The 23,604-nt window shown below is 34.2% G+C and overlaps 1 protein-coding gene across 1 annotated transcript in view; it reads left to right on the forward strand.

Annotated features, from left to right (window-relative positions):
• Positions 1 to 23,024, forward strand: part of OtopLc (Otopetrin-like c) — a 96,183-nt gene extending 73,159 nt beyond the window's left edge. The window contains exons 4-8 of the mRNA XM_036365801.2: positions 9,700 to 9,817; positions 13,599 to 13,695; positions 15,687 to 15,881; positions 19,902 to 20,062; positions 21,869 to 23,024. Of these exons, the coding sequence (XP_036221694.2) occupies positions 9,700 to 9,817; positions 13,599 to 13,695; positions 15,687 to 15,881; positions 19,902 to 20,062; positions 21,869 to 23,023 (1,726 nt within the window). The 3' untranslated portion in view covers position 23,024. The remainder of the gene's footprint in view (positions 1 to 9,699; positions 9,818 to 13,598; positions 13,696 to 15,686; positions 15,882 to 19,901; positions 20,063 to 21,868) is intronic.
• Positions 23,025 to 23,604: the final 580 nt, after the last annotated feature.

Raw genomic sequence — 23,604 nt, forward strand, 5'->3', positions numbered from 1 at the left:
ATACTGTGACATTCTCTTATATAGTTTATAATAAATGGTAGTCATATTTACTTTGACGGAAATTTCTATAAAATTAATTGTAGTGTGTTCATAAACATAAATATAAATTTCGATGAGTATTTTTCAAATGTAAAAAAATTTTTCTTTTACTTAACAAGCGACGCAATCGAGATCCCTTGAAATTCTGCCTTCGGTTTTTTTAGAAAACTCTTTCCAGCATTTCACTACTTTACGTTCGCTTTATTACTCTTGCGGCTACACATGTCCTCAACCGAGTCTCATCTTTGTCCATCATAAATGCTTTATCGTATATTTTTTGATCTTTAGGGGTTTCACAGTATTGATGAAAAATAAGAAAGTTGAAGTTTATAAATATAAAAATAAAACTGAAATCATATATGTGAAAGCATTCGAATTGAGATGGAAAATTGAACCACAAATGTATCGCTCAACATACATTTCTGCCCATGCGATTCATTAGTTTGAGGTGCTATCATTTAGAGAATACTTTAAACCGTCCTATAATTTTTACAAGCTCCATTCTAACCTCGTTTAGGTATTTCAAACTATTCATCAGTTTTAAATGATTAAACGAATCAGCGCTGTCAAAAATGTAAGAGAAATATTAAATTATATTATTAAAATTAAATAAAAAGCATTTAAAACTAAATTTCAAAATTGTAGAAAATCAATTAAAAATGGATCATTTGTTGATAGTATCTCGTAAGAAATGAGATGGGGAGATTTATCCACGGAGACTGCCACACTTGGTCCATTCAACTTATTACTGTTATTATTTAAAAGAACAATTTTTAAACTATTTTTGGAAGTAAAAGTTTCTGTTGATTACTTTTTAACTAATTTCCGATAGCACACTATAATTTGTCAACATTTAAATCAAGATTTTCTTGAAATCAAGTTTGTTCTCACTATATATTCGTGTATATAACAGTACCGTTATCCCGAACATTTTTCAAAGTTCCTAATATAACGATGGTGGCAAATTCAATTAAAAGCGAATCATGCGCCTCGCTGCCCCAGACACAAAGGCCAAATCCCACAAAATTGCTTCATCAATTTGGTGAGATTGAAAAAGCGAATTTTGTCAACTCAGAGCATGAAAAATGACTTACATGCGAACATAGTATGTCGTTTTAATAATATTTCCGTAAACAAAAATTTGTGTCATAAATATTAGCCCATGTATGGAAGCGCCAACCGAGGCAAGAGTATACTTGGGTGCGTGTGCTTTATCTTGTTCATTAAAGGTCGTTTGAATCTGCAAGAAGCACGAAAACTCACGCTTTTGCTTTCAGCATACCACTTCTGGCTTTTTCCTTAACTTTCTGGATGCTTTACTCTTAGCGCTGTCGCCTGCTTTGGACGTCCTTTGGCGCAAAGACAAATTGCATTGTGATGAACTGCGAGTTCATAAATTTGTCATGAACTTGAGGTATTGGCACTGTATATATATACATATGTAATATAAGGGGATATGTAACCTAAGTAGAAAATATGATTCGTTACGGTTTATTAAAGTTTGAAAACTGTAATTTCATAGACTTAGACTTTAAAAAGTTAATAAATTGTAGTTTGCAGAGAGTGTACATGTTTTAGTACTTGTAGAATAGTATTTGAAATTATGTGAAATTAAATTACAATATCTTTTTATTACAAAAAAGTACAGAAGCTTGAAAACATATAAACAATATGCTTAAATATGGCGACAACCGCTTGATATCGTGATTAAGGGTGCACCCTCCCATTACTTTTTTTCACTTATTTTTCAGTAATTGGCCAGCGTTGAAACGCAAAAGTTCTTTTCTGATAATGGTAATATCGCGGCAAGCGTTGTCAAACTCGGAATATGGCTGTGGTTTGCATCTTGTTGGTCTCTCCATATGTGAAAATCATCAAGGTTCACCACGAAAACGAACAGAAGCTCAGTCAAGCGTCTAGCAAAGGTGTAAGCTCCAATTTTGCTTACATATACTTAAAAACTTGCTCGTTAGAAAATGTTAATATTATTTATATTACAACACTGTACAACATTCGCCTGCCATCGCCTGCGTTGAAACAGAACAATGCCTTTCAAGAGATTAAGTCATGAGTAAAGGTAATAAATCAGAGGGTGATCAGCGTGACGACCTGAGTGGATTTAGCTATGTCCGCCTGTCTGTATATACGTCAGTTTTTAAGATATCGTTCAGAAACTTTCCTCACGTCTCTTTCTTCCCAACAAGCTGCCCATTTCTCGGAACCGCCGTTATCGGACAACTATAGTATTAGTTGCTATACAAACTGAATGATCAAAATCAAGTCCTTGTATGGAAAGCTTTTCATTTGACCAGATATCTTCACGAAAGAAGAAGAATTCGTTCAGATCGGACTACTATCGCTTATAGCTGCCATACAAATTGAACAATCCAAATCAAGTTCCTATATGGATATTTTTTTATTCGTGAAGAGTATTCTTATTTCAATGGTGGATATATTTTTCGGTAAAGCTTATATGTCAGATGCTTTAAGGAGTCAATGTCGGATCTACGTAAGAAATTAGATTTTTATTTGAAAAAAAAAATAAAATTTGTTTAGTCCAACACCCAGAGAATAAGTCGGGTTTATTTAAAGATATCTCTATATATTATCTATTTTTGGAAATCTGTATTATTCTAAGGTATATGTATGGCATATGACAACCGGCCGATTAGTAATAATTATATTCGTTATTTAAAATTCTCAAAAATTCCTTTATGGTAAGGTATTCACTAATCGCTAGGCGTTACTGAGTAGCCAATCGAACACATTATACCAATTGTACGAACAGACTAACAGCATTGAAATATGAGCGTCCATACTTACATATAAGAAAATTATTTTTCATTCAAGTGTTTATTTACTGAAAATAATAAGTAAATATTTACACTACATCCGTGTGCCATTTTAAGATTTGAATTTCTTTATAACAAAGTTTGTATGTCTTGTTTGCAGTGATTTTTCGTTAGCTGAACCCATAATATAACACCTGTCTGAGATATTCAAAACAAAATTAGGTAGCATTGAGGAAATCAGTTATAAAATTTCAATGATATAAACGCATACCTTTTTTTTTACCGAATTGAACTTGTTACCTTTTTTGTTGCTTTTAAATGACAAAGTTTTTTTTAAAAGGCAGCAATCTTAACATTTGTGATTTTGTCATAACATAATCAATCAGAAAGACAAAGACGATGGCTGAAGGAAAAAAAATGTTCACCCAATTTTTGAAGAGGGTTGCACATATTAATAATTAAAGAAATAATATTTTTGTTATATTTTGTTCCGATATCTTTACTGACAGGATTTAAAAAAAGGCCAGTTCTTTGAATCAAATATGATTGAGCTGCGGTTCCATGCCATACTCTAACAGAATTGCTAAAAATAGTTGGTGAGCTTGGTTTTCCTAGGGATTTCAAGGATTATAATATTCACCGGCCACCACAGTTTGAGTTGTATTGGCTTCAGTTTGATGGCTCAGTGTTATTTCTTAAAAAACTATTTAAGACCAACACAATTAAAGAACATTTTCACTTTCACCAAAAAAAATATTGTAAAGAGATTTTTTTTTAATTTGAAGCTCACCAATATTATTGTTATACTATATGGTATTTATGGCATGGGTTTGCTATGCCTAAACTGTCGTTTAACTAAAAAGGATTCTCACACAGTGTCTCAAGCATTTTCAATTAAATCGATATCACAAATTTAAAATATAGAAACGTATGTACATACATACTTGTACATGCTAATTGTAATCAGTGCTAGCTCACAGCATTTAACAAATTGCATGCCTTCTCTATACAAAAAGACACTCTCTTGCAGTTGTGGTGGGCGCATAATTGCCATTTTGCTTCTGGTGCCAGTTGTGGTGAGGCAGCAATTTGCCATTAACCACACGTAACTGCATGTTTACACACACATATAACCATTAATTAAGCGTTTAGAAATGTAATGTCTCAAGCGCTGCAACTGCTACAAGGAAATTACTTTATTTTGACATTCACACTTGCCTCCATGCTCATGGACATACATATAGACAAACATACTTGTATGTATGTGTATAAGTGGGTTTGGTTGGTTGTACGCTGCGGTAAAGTGCAACATTCATCTTATTTGATACACTTAATGCTCCAGCATGGTAGCGAGCATGCCTATAAATTTACCTCTATTAAAACGGTAAAACTTAACTGCACTATTATTTAATACTAAGCGGTTTAAAAATAGTCATGCATTTTAAATTAAACTAGTGAGCATCTTGTGAGAGGTTGTTTGAAATGGAGAAGTGATATTTTTAACTATATGGTAGACTCGATATACTGTCCTTCCATATCTGTATTCAGAAAAATTATTTGGAGAAAGAAGCAGGTCTTCTCGCGTTTATTGCTTTTTTTTCATATTTTGCTACATATGATTTTCCACACATAAGTTAAAGTAATGTAAAATTTTTATAAAGAATTTAGCTTTATTAGAAATATAAGGTTTCGCCATTATATTTTAAAAATGATTTGGGGGAAGTAATCGCCGCAACTGGCTCGAATAAGTTCCATTTTCGATCACTTCGACCAGCAATTCGGGCCGTATGTCAGCAGTAACCCGCCGAATATTCTCATCCAAAATGTCAATCGTCTCGTGCTTATCTGACATACCACTGTCCGACGACGCGAGATAATGCGCTCACTAAAAGTTTGCTTCAATAAATTGCTTGTTTCGTTGCATGCAGTGCCGTCTTGTTGTAACCAAAGGTTGTCCACAACAACATAATCCAACTCAGCCACGAAAAATTTATAAATTTTGGCTCTACTTGTATAACGTTCCCTATTCACTGTAACATTACAACCAGTTTCATTTTTGAAGAAATATTGAACAATGATTCCCTGTGCCCATAGAGCACACCAAACAGTGAATTTTTGAGGATTAAACGGTATCTCAATAGTGGCTTGTGGATTAATATCTTTCTGATTTGTAAATGTTATTCTGTTCATTACGAAATGGCAAACAGATAACATATGTAAATCAACTAACAGCTGTCAAAAAGACCAAATCCTAAAAAAGTATTGCCTCATTGACAACCACACTTTTTAAAACGCGCTTTATAATAAATGTACATCTTGCGAATATTTGAAGACATAGCATTACTGTCACTACTTTATTATGTAGTATTATTAGCACCTCATATAAATCCAATCCAAAAATTATTCCAAATGTTATTTTAATTTTTTTGATTTTCGTGTATTGATTCCATAATAGTTGCACTACAAAATGTCTAGTAAAAAATATAATAAATTCATTATTTTAGTACTAAATTAAAGGATTTGTTTAGCATAGCTAGAATGAAACGATTTAAATCAAATATATATCAAACAAAATGGTGTTCGATAATTTGTTGCCATTTTGAAGATAAATTCATAATGTCTCCCCCATAGAAAGCCTCGTATTGGCAAAAAAACTGGGCAGAGTATTGTCACAACTTCCTCTTTTTCACAATCCAACTCATTCGCCATAGACAGGAGCAGATAGTAATCAGTTGGTGTCAGGTACGGACTATAAGGTGTATGCATAAAAAGCTCGCAACCAGCTTTACATGGTCCTATTGTTGACAGTATATATCTTAGTTAAGAGTTTGGTCATAGGGGAGCAGCATGATCGATGATTCCCAATCTCCTGACCATAAATAACGTAGAATAAATAATAGACAGTAAAGCCTCTGAATATTAGTAAATAACCTAAAAATGGTAGAGATTCTAGCTGTCATTAGCCATGTATAATTTGGACTATTTCAATATGACAATTTTCGAGTTTTCATTTGATTTTTTCATTAATTTAATGAAATGGAATAGATTTGTGTTTTTTTTACCATAACTTAGTATTATTTACTGCTAAGATGAATAAAATCGATGCAGGCGGCCTTCTACTGACTCAGTATAATTATTTCAGTTTCTCCGGTTGGTTTTATACGACCTACCTACACATAGTATTAACATGACGAATAGGCTTCTAATTCTTTCGAATTTTGCAAGTACATATGTAATGTTATGTGAAAGTATATAACGTCGGCTGCATTCGAACTAAGCTACTACGAGTACTAACTTGTTAAATAATCATTGGGTTCATCAATAGTCTTCGATTACGATTACTTTTTAATTATTTTCATGCATATACATATGTGTACCCTGTTACCAAATATACTCGTACAAATACATGTATTTACCTTCTATGGTGTCACTTATTGCTATTTACGCTTGTCCGCTCTTTGCAATAAATTTTCAGCTACGCTCTGTCTCATCTTTTAAGCTGACATGCAACGTTTTCCTTCATTACGGTGCACATTCACATCAGCGTTGATCTTTACTTTTTCCCTTTTATCGAGTCATTATCTCCGACAACCTCTAAGTACACATACATATGCACTAGTATATGATATATGTATGATATCTAACGTCGTTTTAGGATTAGTCGTCGGCTGCCATTTAATGAGCATCAGCGCTCTGCCGTTAGTTAACATTGTTTCAAATACACACACGCCACCAATCATTTCTCTTTCACCATTAGCTCTTACTTTCGATGATAATTAGTAACGTCAATGTATAAGTAGTTGTGGCAGAATAATGTTACTTTGTATATACAGTGCTAAATAGTAAGAGGATAGTTTGACAAGTCTGTAACATTTCTAAATTTCTATCTTAATTTTCTTTAAAATTTATGAAATTTTTGCAAAATTTTTAACCATTTTAAACTAATTTCTTCTTCCAAGTCGAAAGCTGTGCTTAATCCTAAAACTGACCTTTCCACTTAACTTTTCATTTAGCTTAAATATTTTAGTTTTGCACACTACACTCTACATAGAATCAATAACATTTTTTTTAGAGTTTCTTAATAAGTAAGTCACGTCATAAAATAAAGAGCGAAATAAACAGTAACAACTCCAGTATGTTCGTATACATCAGGTACATGGTATAGACACCGAGTGCAAAAAAGTTTGGTTAAAAAGAGCGCATTAATCAATTTTTTTGGTGTATATCTGTGACCTTCGTAATATAAAAGTGGGTCAGATGACGAGTGTAATATGCTGAAAAGCTGCATATTTCGATTTACCGAGGTGCAAATTATACCCTGATGAATTTATGACATTGCCATCGCTGACTAAAGTACACTGGTAAAAAAAGAAGTGCTTAATTTTTAAAATCATATGTTGCTCTGATAGGTACAATCTTTTTTCGTTGAAGGTTTAGATATAGAGTCGATAGTCATGGGCACGAAACGCCAGTTTTTTAAGTGTTTTTATCTCCGTGAATATTTGAAAATTCTTCTGACTAAGTAATTATCCTTTGGATTGTTGGATTGGAAAACAAATTTCCGTTTCTACCAAAATTGAAAATATTCGTTAACAAAATTTTAACTTTTTTTGTCACATGAAACTTATATCAAATCTTGAGTGTATGTTACTATGGCCACTAAACAATAATATGTAAATGAAACTGTAAATATTTCGCTTCTGGAAGGTCTTTTTTTAAATCTCTAGCAATAATCTGTTGTCATTACTGCGCTTCATTTCTCTTATTAGCGCTATTTCATTACAGAAATGTCCTGCTGTAATCTCTCGTTCACAAAACATTTCAAGGCCTTCAACAGTTAAAGTATTTGTGAACCTACAAATATTTCCTCTTCAAACGTGCTGACTTAGAACGGGGTGCGGAGTAGAATCCTGATTTTCTGATCGATTTGGAGGCTTGCTACAGACAGTTCGGCACTATGTAGGATGGGTCTGTTGGTCGAAGATAAGTTTGCATACAGGCTTTCCAACTCTTTCAACTGTCGACTCAACCCAACTTTAGACTTAGTTGTAATGCCTTTTGTTTAGGTCAAACAAAAATAATAATCACTTCTATGATCCTTTGGTTCAGTTCAAATCATTGGTATAGCAAATGTCATATATATGTTTGCGTTTTTGTTTAGCTCAACCTAATAGCAGTCTCACACACGTTACACAACATTTATGTAGAACCCAGGATTCATCTTGATTCCTCACAATAAGTTTAAAATTGTCCAAATAGCACTGTTCACTTAATGACGTGAAATTAAAACGCTGAGATTTAAAATTTATTTCTCCGCACACATAACAAAAAATGTCGATCTGAAATGTTAGACACGTCATTTTCTCCCCAAGTAGCTGCTCATTTGCCGGAACGGCCGATATCGGTCCACTATAGGTAGCATTTAGCTACCTTACAAACTGATTGGTCAAAGTCAAGTTCTTGCATGGAAAACTTTTTTATTTGACATGATGTCTTCACGAAATTTGGTACAGATTATTGTCCAAGAAGACAGAGCTTTATTAATCGAACAAATTGTTTAGATCGGTACACTATGGCATATAGCTGCCATACAATCTGACCGCTCAAACTCAAGGTAAAGACCTTTTTTGCCATATGAAGTAGCCTTAATACGACTTCAGGGTTATTTATATCAAACAACGTGTGTAGAAAGAACTAGCAAAACATTTTCTCTTAAGTGCCAATCGTTGGTCGGATATGTTTTCAGATTTATATATAATTTTTAAATGTCACTGGATTATTATACCACCCTTTTAGTAATTTGTAATTAGTATGCTGCAACAATATTCACTTCTACCATACATTATATCTATATATATAGTTGCATATATGCTTGTTTAAATATATACATATGTAGGTATGTATGTGCACTTCCATTTAGCCACATGAATTGTGATTCAATGTGTTTAATTATCCATCATGATAATCTCTGTTGTTTTCTTCGCTTGCCTATCAATTCATCACTCGTGTGTGTTCTTCATTTAACAGGCACCTGCAACTAACTGTTGGCATATTGCTTCGATACTTAATATACTTGTACATATAGGCATAAATACATATGCATTGTTGATATATATAAATATACGCTTGGCATATTAACTTCCTTTAACACACGCCGGCGTCGTCACTTACTGCAGTTTACCGTTTTCTTCTGCCAATTAATAGTCGGTTTGTGGTTGTGTTTGCTTTTGTTGCTGGTTATGCTGCGGTTAAGTACGAAAAGGTGTTCACCAAAATTAACCGCACGTTTCCCATTATTTTCCGAAGCCGAGAGCTTTGGCAGTGAGACTAAGTACTGCAAATAAGTATACATACATACATATGTATAACTATGTATATGTAAGTTCGAGTACCCACATTTATTACATTAGTGAGGTTAATGTATAATTTATGAATTTGTGCTTAGCGTTGGCAGGCGTTAGGCAAAAACTTGATTTGCAAATGATTTAGTACGCTTGAGCGATAGAGTACATGAACGAGGCGAGAATGATTACTAAACAATGTAGTGAAAGATAAACGGCGCCCTGTAACTCAAATATCTTTATCTGATATTTCAAATATGTGTAAGTAATTAATTACCCACTTAGGAATACGTTTCAGATGGACCACTTAGTCTTAACTGCCAGTTAATATTTTTGTATTTTCTCCATATACACATATTATACTACAAAAATATATCTCTCTCAAAGCCACTGAATCCAGTGACATTGGCGAAGGTTTGGCATATAACTAAAACACAAAAACACTTTTTGCTGCTTTCCTAATAACTATAATAACTAATATTTAAATTAATAATTTGAACAAAATTTGTCTTTCCATTCCATTCCAGTGGTGATGCTTTGGCCACGCTCTTCTCCGCATTGTATGGCAAATTGTTGGTGGTAATGGGCATCGCATTTCCAATGGCTGAAGTTATATCGACTTATATACCACCTTCCTTCTACGAGGTAAGTAAATTTTGGACGTAATCACATACGGAAAAATACCTTTTAATAATTTCTCCATAATAACTTTTCGCTCAACTTATATTTCCACGGAGAAAGGCTACATTTCTGGCAGTTTAAATTTTTCGGAGTGAAATCCGTTAATTCAGGAAAATTCGAGAGCTTAATCCAGAGAAATTTTCCTACCACAAAAATGTATATATGCGATGAAGGACTTAGTTAGATAAGGGAAATAAAATTCCACTTGATACCCTAAATCTTGGCGTAAAGATCAGTGTTCGGATTTTTTCAATTGGTAGAACAAATTTTGAAAAAAAAAATCATATTAAATCTACTAGTTTCAAGTGGTTTAAAGTACATTTATTTGGCTAACACTCGGTACAGAACTTATTAAAAATAAAAAAAATGAAGTTCCAGTTAACGCCCTGATCATGAAGCAAATTTGAGTAGTCGAACCTTTGAAATTAGTTGAGTAGATTTTGCAAAAAGTGTACTTTAATTCGATTAGTTACACTTGAGTTATATGACTTTAATGTGCCCCTCAGCATATGCAACACTTTCTGCCTCAAACGCACACTTCCGGCAAACTCGTGATCGAAAAAATAGCAATTTTCATGCATTTTTGGTTTCTGAGCACTAGGCGCCCAGAAGCATGAAGCAGACAGCTGCCGGAGGGTTTTTTAGTACCACTCAGCATATGCAACACTTTCGGGATCCATAAAACACGATTTCCGGTAAACCCGCGATCGAAAAAATAGCAATTTTCATGCATTTTAGGTTTCTGAGCACCAGGCGCCCAGAAGTTCGGGGTAAGTAGCTGTGGAAGGTGGATAATTTCATGTGCTATATTTCTGGCAATATGAATTTGTCGGAGTGAAATATTTCCCACCATACAAATGTAAATATGCGGTGAGGGATTCACCTATGTATGTAAAATAAAGTTGCAGTTAATTCCTTCGGTCATGGGGCAAAGTATAGTGGTCGAACTATTTAAATTTAGTACCATTTGCTGGTTTTTATATTTGATTAATTTATTGTATGCATTTTTTTTTTATTTTGTAATTAAATTTGGCATATTTATTCTACCCTTAGTTTTTTTTTAACCTTAGATAAAAAATATGGAAATCTAAAAATAATATATACTCGTACGTATATGGGATGAGTAGACTCACATTGTACAAACTTTTACATTACTGCATATTTTTCCTGCAGTTTAACTCCACGATATTCGTTCCCCTGGCAAAACCATTCTAGTGTAGAATGTATCGAACAATCAGTTGATCGTCTATCTGCAGTATCATTTGTCTTGTCGAGCGGGTTTCACCTGAAAAGTGTGAAAAATTAAGAAAAAATCTGCAAACAGAATAAAAAAAAAATCAAATTTCAGAAAATGTCAGCAACAAAAAAAAAAAAAAACAAAAAAATTAAACGAATTCAATTTGTTGAATGCTGTCTTGTTAACATTTGTTTAGGCAGTTGTCACACTTTGTCAATGTGTTAGGCAAGTCCCTGCAGACAACTTGAGAAAAGACAGAAGACATGGTAAACAGGACGGACAGACAAACGATAAATATTCTGCGCTTACAATCACACACACATACTCACATGTATCAACTGCCTTGAAAGCTGCTCAGATCTTTACTCGATATGCTCATCGCTTCGATTGCTTATGTGTTGGTAGGACATTATTGGCACGCCTAACGGCGCAAACGACTGTCTGCCTGCGTTGGTTGACTGAAAGTCATGCCACATGTCATGTTCAATTGCCGACGACATTTACACTTTGCTGCCTGCTTGGCTGCTACAAATATCGAGCTGTTGCTGTTTTGCCGTAATCCTTCTATTTCCCACACACATATTTGTACATATAGGCAACATGTATGTATTATACCTTTATAGGTATCTATGCTTGTATGCTGCTTGCAAGACGTAGTGTGGCAACAACATTTTGTCATTTGCTGCAACTAATGGCCACAAACGTTGACTATCTAACTGACACACTGTCTGTTGTATTTTTGTTGTTGTTATTGTCTGATTGTTGTTAACTTCATTCGCGGCTCCAACACGCGTAAATTTATTTTTGTTGTTAGACACATACAACAACAGACGTGTAAGTATAAGCGCTCGCTAACGAGCCTTAGAAATATTGCTTTTCGATTGCGTTGCTTCGTTCGTGTGTGTGCGCAATAGTGTGCATGTAGGTGTGTGTGTGTGCGTAGCCATGTTTTCTACACGCTTCAACGCCAGCCATTGATTGCGGAAGTGCATTTCGCCCGGATTAATAGTCATCGTTTGCAAACAATTTGCCGCATCGGCTGAGTGTGTGATGTGTGTGTGCTGGCGTGTCGTTGATATTATCGATTGTCGTGGCCAAAGTATTATGGCGGCAGCGAGTTCAATAAATCTTTTTTCGGTCAATCATATGTCAATAGTGTCGGTGTAGTGTAATTGTATGTGTGTATATGTGTGCTGCTTCAGGCGTCTATTGATTTGCATATTTTCGCTGGAATTCTTCCTTGTAGGCCTATTCCGGGCGGTTTACTAAATAATAGAGAATAAAATAACGAAAGCATTAAGTATACAAGGAAGCAAAAGGCATTCAGATAATTTAAATAAAATATACATATACCCATACAAGTATAATTACATACTTATCTCATAATAAACTTAGTCCTTTATCGAATTAAAGTTTTCTAATAAATAATAAGTACAGTAGTGGCAGAAAAATTATACTTGAGTCATACTATTACCGATCTTCAGCCTTAATGGGGTATTCTATTATTTCTAGTGTTCAATTCGATTTTTTTTTCAATATTTCAAATATTTTTAAAGTTTTAGTGACACAACCCGACTTTTATTTGTGAGTAGACGCCATTAATCGAAAACCTATAAAAATCCATAAATAACCTCCACAACAAGAGACAATGCTGTTATTTGGTACAACTGTTATTTAGTACAAAATTGCATTAGGCATGGCCCCGGTTTTCTAATAAATTGAATGTACATATCTCCGAAACCATTCATGCTATAATAACCAAATTCACTGAGTGCAAATCGTTTTAGTATCTCTACCCACACTGTGAAAATGTGTGAATTCGGTTTATAACACTGTCCACTTCCCATATAACGGTTTTGTTAAAAATTACTAAAAGTGCGATAAATCTGTAACTAAATGTGCCAGAGACATAAAATTTTACACCCGCGATGGTATAAAAGAGATTTATACAAGGCGGTGCAAAATTTTGACGATGGGTGTGGCACCATCTAAATTTAGGCGAAACCCCATATCTCAGGACCTATGTACCTGACCAATTTCAAACAAATTCAGCAGATGATATTATCCGGATATTTTTACATTACAGTGTAGTACAGAAAATGATCGAACTCATACAAAATCCACGGCTACTTCCCATATAACACAATTTAAAAAAAAAATACTATATGGCGGCGTCATTGTTAGTCTACCTGGTAGGTTATTGTATATAGATCTCTACATAGAACATGCGAATTCCGAAAAATGCTGTGTCGAAAAAAAACGCGTTTAAAGCTAAACTGAACTGATTGTGGCGAGCGGTTTCAACTTTAGAGGTTGTAACTCAAGAACTATTTGAGTCATCACAGTTAAATTTTAGTACGCTATTTCTAAAGGTATTTGCTATCGAAATATGAAAAAACACGGTTATTTTAAATTAAATCTCACACAAGGTGTGCCCCTTATTATAATGAGCTATTTCATTTATATTTGAAACGAAAATACTAATTTATGTATTCTTTTCATTTGCAGGTGTATTATCTTTACTTGTACATTGGTAGTATGATATTTCTGCTCTTCATGTATGCCACGCTATTATGGGGACGACCGAAAATACCAGCGAATATAAGTAAGTACCAAAGAGAGAGCCATTTTCAACTATTTATTTTTATATTTATATATATTGTAGTAAATGCTTCTAATGCGCAGGATTGCAAATAATACATTAAACAAATAAGTGAATTAAAATTTGAATTAAATTTTTTTTTATCCCGTATTTGGGATTCATGTACAAAAAAAAATCATTTCTAATATTTAATTCCAACTACCGGATTGAAAAATAAAAAATAAAATTTTAATGTGAAACATATAATTAAGAATTAAAAAAAAAGAATTTGCTTTAGAATTCACATTTTTCGAGTTCATTTAAATCAAAAATGAAAATAAAATTTTTAATCAAAAAAAAAAATAAAAAATTAAAATCTAGTTTTTAATCCCAACATCGGGATTTAAAAATATTTAAATTTTTTAATTAAAAAAATCGCAACCCTGCTAATGTGTGACAATCACAATAAATTGGTTGACATCGGCCAATACATTTTCTAGTCCCTAGATGTCGAGCATACGTCTATGACTATGATTGACTTTATACCAAAAATTTGCGGAAATGTTTAATTAAATTTTTCTGTTATCTAGTATTAAGTGGTTTAGTACTACAATTTTCGTTATCTTGGTTGACATTATACCATGAATATCATGGATATTTTGTACAATATTATTTTGTACATATTGTAGATTGATTATTATTTTTGTAAATATCTACCCCAACTTTTGGAACTGTATCTGGTTTGACTTGAACAATATGTGAAATTACGTATTTCAATCGGATTATCAATGGTAACAAATTTCCATTTATCGTGGCTGGCGATTTCAACATCAACTTTTATTCTTCCGGAAAAATTGAATTTGAAAATGAATAATGATCCACAACAAAATATGAGACCACCATTGACGCGGTATTTTCCAGATATTTGGAGGATACCAAGTCTCAAACTTATGTTTCTTATTTCAGTTACCATGAACCTATAGTTTCAATCATAAAAATTCCTGAATAACCTACATGTATTGAAAGATAATAAAAATATGTTAAACAATATTAACTTCTCATTTATTTAATAAAAGAAAAAAATGTGTTTTCTTATCGCTCACAACGCTCAAAAGGTGTAACTTGAATTAATATAAAAGAAATACCTGAATAAAATACTGCATAAAAAATAAATAAATAATTATAATTGCATAAGTTGATGAAAATGCTATGCAATAGCTGTAGCATGGTAGTCCCCGAGGGCCACACGTACTTTTTTTTAGTCATCGATTTTTACCATATTATAATTCACGAAAATCGCGACATACATATAAAAGGAGAGAGAACAGCACAATTTTCATTGTTGTTTTTTTTTTGTAATTTCTAAGCCCGGGATGGTCGGGACGCTGTCTGTCGGAATCTGGACCGGCCAAACCGAAACGAATCGTCAGCTACTTCTATACTAAATTTAATGATTTTCTACAAAATACAAATACCACAGGTAGCCTTTAGAGTACATATACGGATATATGGGTGTGTAGTTTATAACCAAAATTAATCAATATGGGTAACCGATTTAAGATACCTAATACATACATATAAAATGAATAACGAATGTGTATTCATAATTATTTATTCGTTTTGCAGCTATCTAAAGTTCGGCTGCGTCCGAGCGTAAGCCTTCTTTACTTACAAGTATATGCAATTTCAATGTGAATTATGAGAAAAGTCTTTAACAAAAAAGGGTTAAATTAAAGCCTTGCAAAAACATAAAAAAATAAAATAATATAAAGTAAAATAATACTGAGAGTATTGGTAATTAAAATGTTTTATCGCCGTTTTATTTATATCCTTTATTATGCGTGTCATTACCAAACATCAACGTTAATCGCACCGAAAGTCCGTCCATTCATAATTAAGCAAATAATTATGAACAGTCACACATGCATACAAACACATTTAAAACACAAAAATATAAAAAAATAAAACACAACTGAAAACAAATATTTCATGATTCCTTTATCCTTTCACTTCAGCTTCGCCCAGCAAGTCAACATCAAAAGCGCGCTCCTCCACCGCCTCGGAGAGCATGGACGAATCGGACACGGACAGCAATTCGATGCATAACAAACGCATACCGACGGTTATACCCGCGCGAAGGCCCTCGCTATTGGCACCGCTCGGCCGGCAGCATCACTACGGTTCCTTCTATCTGCGTATGGGCGCAGTGGGTGAGTATTTCGTGCGAATGTCGTGCTAACAATTCTATTTGTGTGTGAACGCCGAAATGTTGGCGCGCTGGAAATGAAGCGGTCAAGTTGGATGTGACAACGAGCATCTGCTCTAGCCATAACTGATTCTACCATACATATACATGAAAATTTACTACTTTAAACGCAACTACTTCCCACTAACGGTATCATTCGCATCTTGCGTTTTATGTGAAATAAAATCGCTCGCTTTTGCGTATCCGTTGAATTTATGAAGATTTATTTGCTCGCTGTAAGGCATAAACATTCTTATGCATTTAATGAAAATTTATGAAGTTGGAATTGTAAATTAATATGCACAAAGACATACATACGCAGCATCTTACATTTAGTATATGTAGCTGTAAATGGAAAATTATCCAGCACTCTCACTAAAAGTGCCTGCTTTATGGCTTTTGCAAAATGAGACGAAACAGGATCGAGTAGAATTTCGCAAGACACTTAAATTTTGCAGCAGTAAAATTAAAATCTTACTGTCATTTTTCTCTCATATTTTTGTTTGTGTCATTTATTTAGACAATAAAAAAAATTAATAGATAAAATATTATAAATCGTTGATGCTAGTCATGTTTCAAAAAAGCAAAAAGAATTTTGTAGCAGGATTTTTTAAGGCGCAGGCAGACAATAATAAAAAAAAATAATAAAATAGTAAAATTCCTTAAAATAATTCACAAAAATATATTTTGGTCTCGAACTCAAAGTTCTTATATGTATATAAATCATATATAAATAGAAAAAATTGTTCTTGATAAAATTGAATAAAATCAATATCAAGACATATCAAGTCATATCAAAAGCTAAGGGCATTAATGTCAAGTGGGTTAAATTTTATCGACGCGATATTTCTACCAAAATCCTACAATACCGAATGTTAATAACGAGGTAGGTTAATCTGAAATCTTTCTGAACTATACTAAGTATTTACTTTTTACAAATGACAAAAGTGGCCTCAGTCGCTACAAAACCAAGTTTCTTTGTAATTGTTAACTTTCAGTAGCTGAATCATTTTAATTTTGCATATATTATTTATAAAAGAAATTATACTGAATAGAGACCAGTGTATATTGATTGAACACTTGTTTATTGTAACTTTGGTATTTCTGTTATTGCCTGAGTGCTGTACAGTGCGTACAAAAAATAACGTTAAGATAAAATGTATTGTGAAAAACGTTGATAGCTGATAGGACGCTTTGTTATAGGTGACATTAATTCAATACTTGCACCAATCTCCCGCGTTGTATATTAAAGCCTGACATCTTTGATCGCGACTTGCAACTAAATTTTCTGCTTATTCCACTGCAACCTCCAGGTATGTTGTAGTAGCTTAATGAAGTCTTTTGTTGACGTTAAATTTTTTAATGATAGTTCGGCTTTCATTCAAGCCCAAATAGTCTCTATTGGATTGGCGTCTGATGACTGTAATGGCCAATCTAAAGTAACTATATGGTTTTCATTGAGTACAGAGTCTGCACCCATGTTTCAGATCATTGTCTTCTTGCTGTATCGTTATTTCTGCCATTAAGCATTGCAGTTGTCTTCAATAAACCAATTTTTATACAATTTTATCATTCTAACGGCGTTCAGGTTTTCTGTAAAGCAACTCAAAACGCCAAATCCATGAGCAGAGAGGCATCTATAAATATACACATTTTGGGGGAGCTTAAGACTCCTTAGCATAAATGCTTCTCCTTTTCTTAATCAAATATTTCTCAAGGGGTTGGACAAAACAAAAGTTGACTCATCTGTAAATATTGCCTTGCTTCAGTCATGGTTGTTGTTTTGCTGCGCCCATACAATCTTCGTTCAATGTGTTTTTGACAGTAGGGGTTTGATTACAGTACTGCTGCGTTTGGTGCTAGATCACTGAACTCTGTGCCGTATTGCATTAGAAATATATCTAATCCTTTTTTAACAAAAATTGTGTTTAGCTTCTCTTAGACAATAGCTTTGTCCTCTCTTTTAAATGTTACGTGATTCCTCCCTCTTTCTGGCTCGTCATTTACGTTTCCAGTTTCCCCATAATGGTCAGACCATCTCTTCACAAATATACAATTCGTATTTAAATATTTGGCAGTTCTTTTAATAGTCCATTGCGAAATTTTAGGATGCTTCGTAAGAAAGGCTGCTTCAAAACGCTTCTTATACTGAGCATTAATTTTTCATATTTCTGGACACGACGTAACACATTAGTAATATAAAAGCTGACCGAATTGTACGTGTCAGTTATCGTAATTGAACATGTGTTAATTTGCAAAAAAGTAAATAACTGTTTTTTTTTTGTTATTTTTTGAACACACTGTATTTTTAATAACAATTCATTCAAAGGATAAATTGGTTTCAAAAGCATTCCATACATAATTTTGGAGTCGTTGGTAAGCTATAAAATACAAACTGATTACTGCTATATCCTAATGAATTTCTGCTTGAAAATTGTGAAGCCATGGTTTTATAACTTTTGACGGTGATGTAAAATGTTGTCAAGAAGTAAGTTGAATCTAAATCTTCCAGACTTGCGTAAAAGAAGTAATCGAAAAGGTAGTCAAATACGGTTGACACAGAAGCAACTGTGTTCCGTGAAAAGCTTTTATGGATGGTTGAAAGTTGATAAATTGAGTAATGTTATGCTTTGAGAACTTTCTCATAACTTAAGAAACGAGTTTATCCGGAAAATGCCTAGTAAAGCAGTCATAAATGTAACTAGAAACGAGTTCTAGAAGAAATAAAATATTTCTATAACAAAGCTACATGTTTTTGTATTTGAGCTTTATTGAGTTAGAAAATGTAAATAAATTTGCTGAGACTGATAAGTAATAATTTTAGAATCATTTTTAAAATGACACTATTTTTGGTTCAATTTCAGCCTTAGTTGATATGATTATTCGAAAATCGAAAAATGGTAATTAATTCGAAATAACTGGTTAACAAAGTTTTATTATCACTAGTCCTTCTTTTAGTAAAACTAAATTTTTTAGAGCAAAAAATTATAGTTATATATGTTAATACAAAAGCCAAATGAAATAAGATACCCGAAAATATATTTTTAAATGACAACGGAATATGGTCCATCAGATTGTTAGAAATATTAAAGAGTCTCAATCTAAAGTTGCGAAAAGGAAAGTTTTTTATTGCTTTAGGTTTCTATCATCTGTATGGTGCTACCTCTACCAGATTTCCCAAAGGAATCATAAAAGTGATTGAAATGGAAAATGGCCACTTATTCGTGCCACAGCATTTAATATATACTTACATATGTACAAAGGCAAAGTACTGGTCCGTTGGTGAGATACTCGATTGCTGTCTCTTAGATTTTATCTTTATTTTTATGGAGAAACTCAGAAAATTTCGTAAATAAGGAAATAAAATGGATAGCGGATTTCAACGCATTGCTGTTTTCCTCCTCAAGTATTTATTTATTTATTTCCTTTTTGCCTTGCAAGAGTTATTTATTGCACATCATTCAATTGTGGATTAACTCGCTCCAGCAGATGCTGCTTTACCCTTTAAAAACCTAAAGGGCTTTGAAGTATTGAAAATTTTAAAAAGACTTGCAATTTATTGAACTTTGCCGAATGGTCTCTGCAGCTTCCGTTGGAAATAATTTAATATTCAGTTGAAAAATAAACGACCTGCCTTATTGGCTGTTGATGGTTTTGATGTACAAATACCATATTTTTCTCTTTTTCTTATTTATTGATTTTATTTTTCCAAACTCAGCCATCTTGATTCGCCAAATAAATTGCAACTGCTGTTCGACTTGTCAGTTTATTAGTCTTTGCACTTGCCAAATGGTTCCCTACCAATTGACTGCTCATTTCGCTGCCTAATTGCTGCGCCTAATTGACGTTGTAATTCGGTTAATGGCGCCTTTGGAGGCTGTTGCCAATTCTAATTTATGCCTAATTTTATTTTAACACATTATTTTCGTTTACTCCTATTCTTCCTTCCGTCTCTTATTTACACGTATATTTTTTGCTTTTACAGCTTTTGGCATTGGCAGCATGATTTATTCGGGTTTGGAGTTCGGACAGTATTTCGAATTGAATCCGGACACCAAGTGTCATAATGTTCTGTTAGCATTGACACCGGCGACGCGAATGGCATTCATTTTCATACAAATGTACTTTATATTCCTGAATAATGAGGTAAGTGGTGTGTGCGGTGGGTTAAAAGCTTGATGATTTTAAAAATCTTTTACTGACAAATAATTAGAATAAGTTAGCGTAATTTTTACACCCTATTTTCGCCTTCCACAAACTTTTTGCATAGCGTCAAACTTGCTTTAAAGCAATAGTACGTACATCCTGCGACTAGCTATGAATAAAAAAAAACACTTTTTTTCGAGAGATAAGTCATTAGAAGAAAAGTAATTTCTCCGTTTTTCGTAATTAGCCTCCAAAAACCTAATTTGGCTTTCGAATTTCGTAATTGAGTTTGTTTGAAAAGATTTCAATGGTATATAAAATTTTTCGGTCAAGCTTATACATATAAAAGAAGCTACGAGCGGTCAAAGTCGGGCAATTATTTTTAAAATAGAAAAAGAAATATATATTTTTTTTCAAAAATCCAAACTTTGAGCCCATATAATAAGTGTCATGAAATTCATTGCCATTGAAATATGATGAAAGAGTATATTCTATCCACATTTTTAGATTTTTATTAACTATTTAGTATAATTAATAATAAAGTTTTTATTTACCCCAATTTCGAACCTCGAAGGCAAATATTTCGATTTCGCTGACTTCGAAAAACGAAGAAATTATTTTTCACTTATGACTATTTCAACGCTCTGAAAAAAGACGTTATTGGTCTCCAGTGTACTAAATAATATTTCACCAGTAAAAATTGTGTAATTCATTCTAACCTTAACCCTTATGTTAGTAACCGCGGTGTATTTGTGTGAATAGCTTAAAAAAAATTCAATATTTCATTTTATGCTCTCAAATCGTCGTTTTTTATTTAACTTAAAAGAAAGCTATTTGTGAATTCATTTTTTTTATTTTTTTTTTATTCTACGTTGTTATTTTTTTTCTTTTCGTTATATTGTCACTGACTATTAACATTTAAAGAAAAAAATTTTCTAAAAAAAATATATAATAAAATAAACAAAATAATAATAATACTCACCCTGGTACCCGGTTGCTAAAGGATGTCGGTAAAGTTGGTTACTAACATAAGGGTTAATTAGTCTCAAAACATAGAATTTCTTACTTTTGTCTTGAGAGTAGAAAACAATGAGTTTAAAGGTAACTGGAAAGATGATAACAAAAATGTGGGTATGCTTACATCATGAAAACGACTAGTAATAAAACAGTCAGGTCTAATTTGTAGAAAATTACTCAATCAAGAAAGAATAATAAGCCGTCTTAATCATGAAGAAATCTCTGAGCGGAAAAATAAAATATTAAATTAAATATTTTCATGCCAGACATAATCTTGTAACAGAAAGTCTAAGAAAATTAAGCATAATTTTCTAGAGTTCAATTATATTATTAAATTTATTTGATCTATCAGGGAATAAATTAGGCTTATCGGTACAATATTCAGCAACGAAGCCAGATCAAAGTCCAAATCACTAAGAAAAAATAGTGAAAAGGACTACATCTGCTTTTTTTTCAATGCACCCACTCTACTGTACACTGATAGAAACATGTTCCGTTATAGGATAGCTGCCATTAACAAAGGCGAAGAACATTTGCCCCGATCAACATTTCTTAACGGGTGCTTATTCTCTAAGAAGATTGCATATATAATAAGTTCAAGGAGTACTTTCTGCTCTAACGGCGCTCATTTCAAAATTTTTACTACTGTATATTATAAGTATAAGTACTGACAAGAATTGAAGACTCCTACTAGTTCCAGTTTCTTTTTAAAAAAACCAGTCCAATCTCTGTTATATAACCTATTTACTAACCGTATAACCGCATTCACACTAAATCTCTTACTTGCAGCAAATCAAGGTTTATCGCTATAAAATCATCGCACGCTTCGGTCTCATGCATATGATCGGCACCAATTTGGCAGTTTGGCTGAATGTGTTGATACAGGAGACGAAACACGAAATATTAACATTCTACAATCCGGAGAATCGTACGCTACGCATTTCACATCGCATACCAGGACATTCGCGTGGACACGCAAACATACCGGCGGTAATACCCACCGATCCAACAGCACATTTGCGTATACCACGGGGACTGAAGGGTCCCTATCAAATTTTCGAATGTCGGCGCACCAACATACTCGGCACACTTGTACAGGATGCCTCACCGTTCCTCTTTCCCTGCACCATTGAGTATTCATTAATTTGTGCGGCAATTTTGTATGTAATGTGGCGTAGCATTTCGCGACCGCCAACACCAGCGCCACAGCGTCCGGACACGATCAGTTCGCCGATGAAGCGTTCACCCCATCACTATTCGGTGGATTGTGCGCGTGCGCACAAAGGTCTCTTCGTTGGCATACTCATACTCGTGCTGACCATCATTTCGCTCATTCTCTTCTTCGTGTTGATCTCGCGACCAGACTTTGTCGCCCTGGCCGTCACCGAGGTGACCATCTGTGAGCTGCTCATCTACGGCACAGCAACAATAGCAACACTCATCGGTATGATACAAATACGACATCTGCAATATGATTGGTATCGCAGCTTCTCATTGGATGACATTTTGTTGGTCGGCGCGCAGACAGGTTCCTTCTTGTATAACATATTCACAGTGATTGCAGGACATTTTACGCTGCGCAGTGATGATATGTTAGTACCGTTAAATGCGCTCGCCTCCATTGTGCAAACAGCTTGTCAGACGTTATTCATATTGGATGCGAGCCGACGACAAGCCATCACACCGGAGCATTTGCGCAAGAAGCCCGGCCGCGAGATAGTCACATTTATGTTGGTCGTGAATTTGGCAATGTGGGCGATCAGCACGCTGGAAAAGTCACGCGCTGAATCACATCCGATACAGTTGAATTTCTATGGTCTGTGGGCGTGGACGATAATAACGCACGTATCCATGCCATTGGCAATATTCTATCGATTTCACTCAACAGTTTGCTTGTGTGAAATCTGGAAGCGTGCCTATAAACTAAAACCGGCCTATATGTGAGAGTTTGCGCGCGAGCGCATTGCAAGCATTGCGCAACAGCAACAATTCTGTGAAGATCTCAAAACCAATTTGTCGTACTGTTATTGCTCGACAACGCTGGCCGGTGGCGAACTCGAGACCGTCGAAGAGGCGGAGAGTGGCGAGAGCAACGGCTACGAAGAAGATGACGAGGGTGAGGATGGCGGCAATGGTGATGGTGACGTTGGTGGCGCTGGTACCGATACGACTACAGCGGTACTGGAGGGTGGTGGCACCGGCACCGCCGCCACAGAAGAAGAAGAATTGGACACAACCGACGGTGATGAGTTAGAACCGCAACAACGACCGAAACAAATGAAAATAAATGGTAGTGAACAGAAGCAGAAACAGCAGGCCAGACAACGACATGTCAAACTAGTAGACTGTAAGGATAACGGTAATGGTAATGATAAAGGTAACGGTGGTGGTGGTGGTGGGGGTAAACCTTCCGCATTTTGTCCCGTTTTCGTGATAAATGGTGAATGAGTTTACGAGGATTTTGAGTTCATCGATGCGGGCAGTGATCGTGAGCTCACATTTGTTTAAGGTGGACATATGGTATA

Source organism: Bactrocera oleae, chromosome 5 (assembly GCF_042242935.1).
Source record: "Bactrocera oleae isolate idBacOlea1 chromosome 5, idBacOlea1, whole genome shotgun sequence".
NCBI lineage: Eukaryota > Metazoa > Arthropoda > Insecta > Diptera > Tephritidae > Bactrocera > Bactrocera oleae.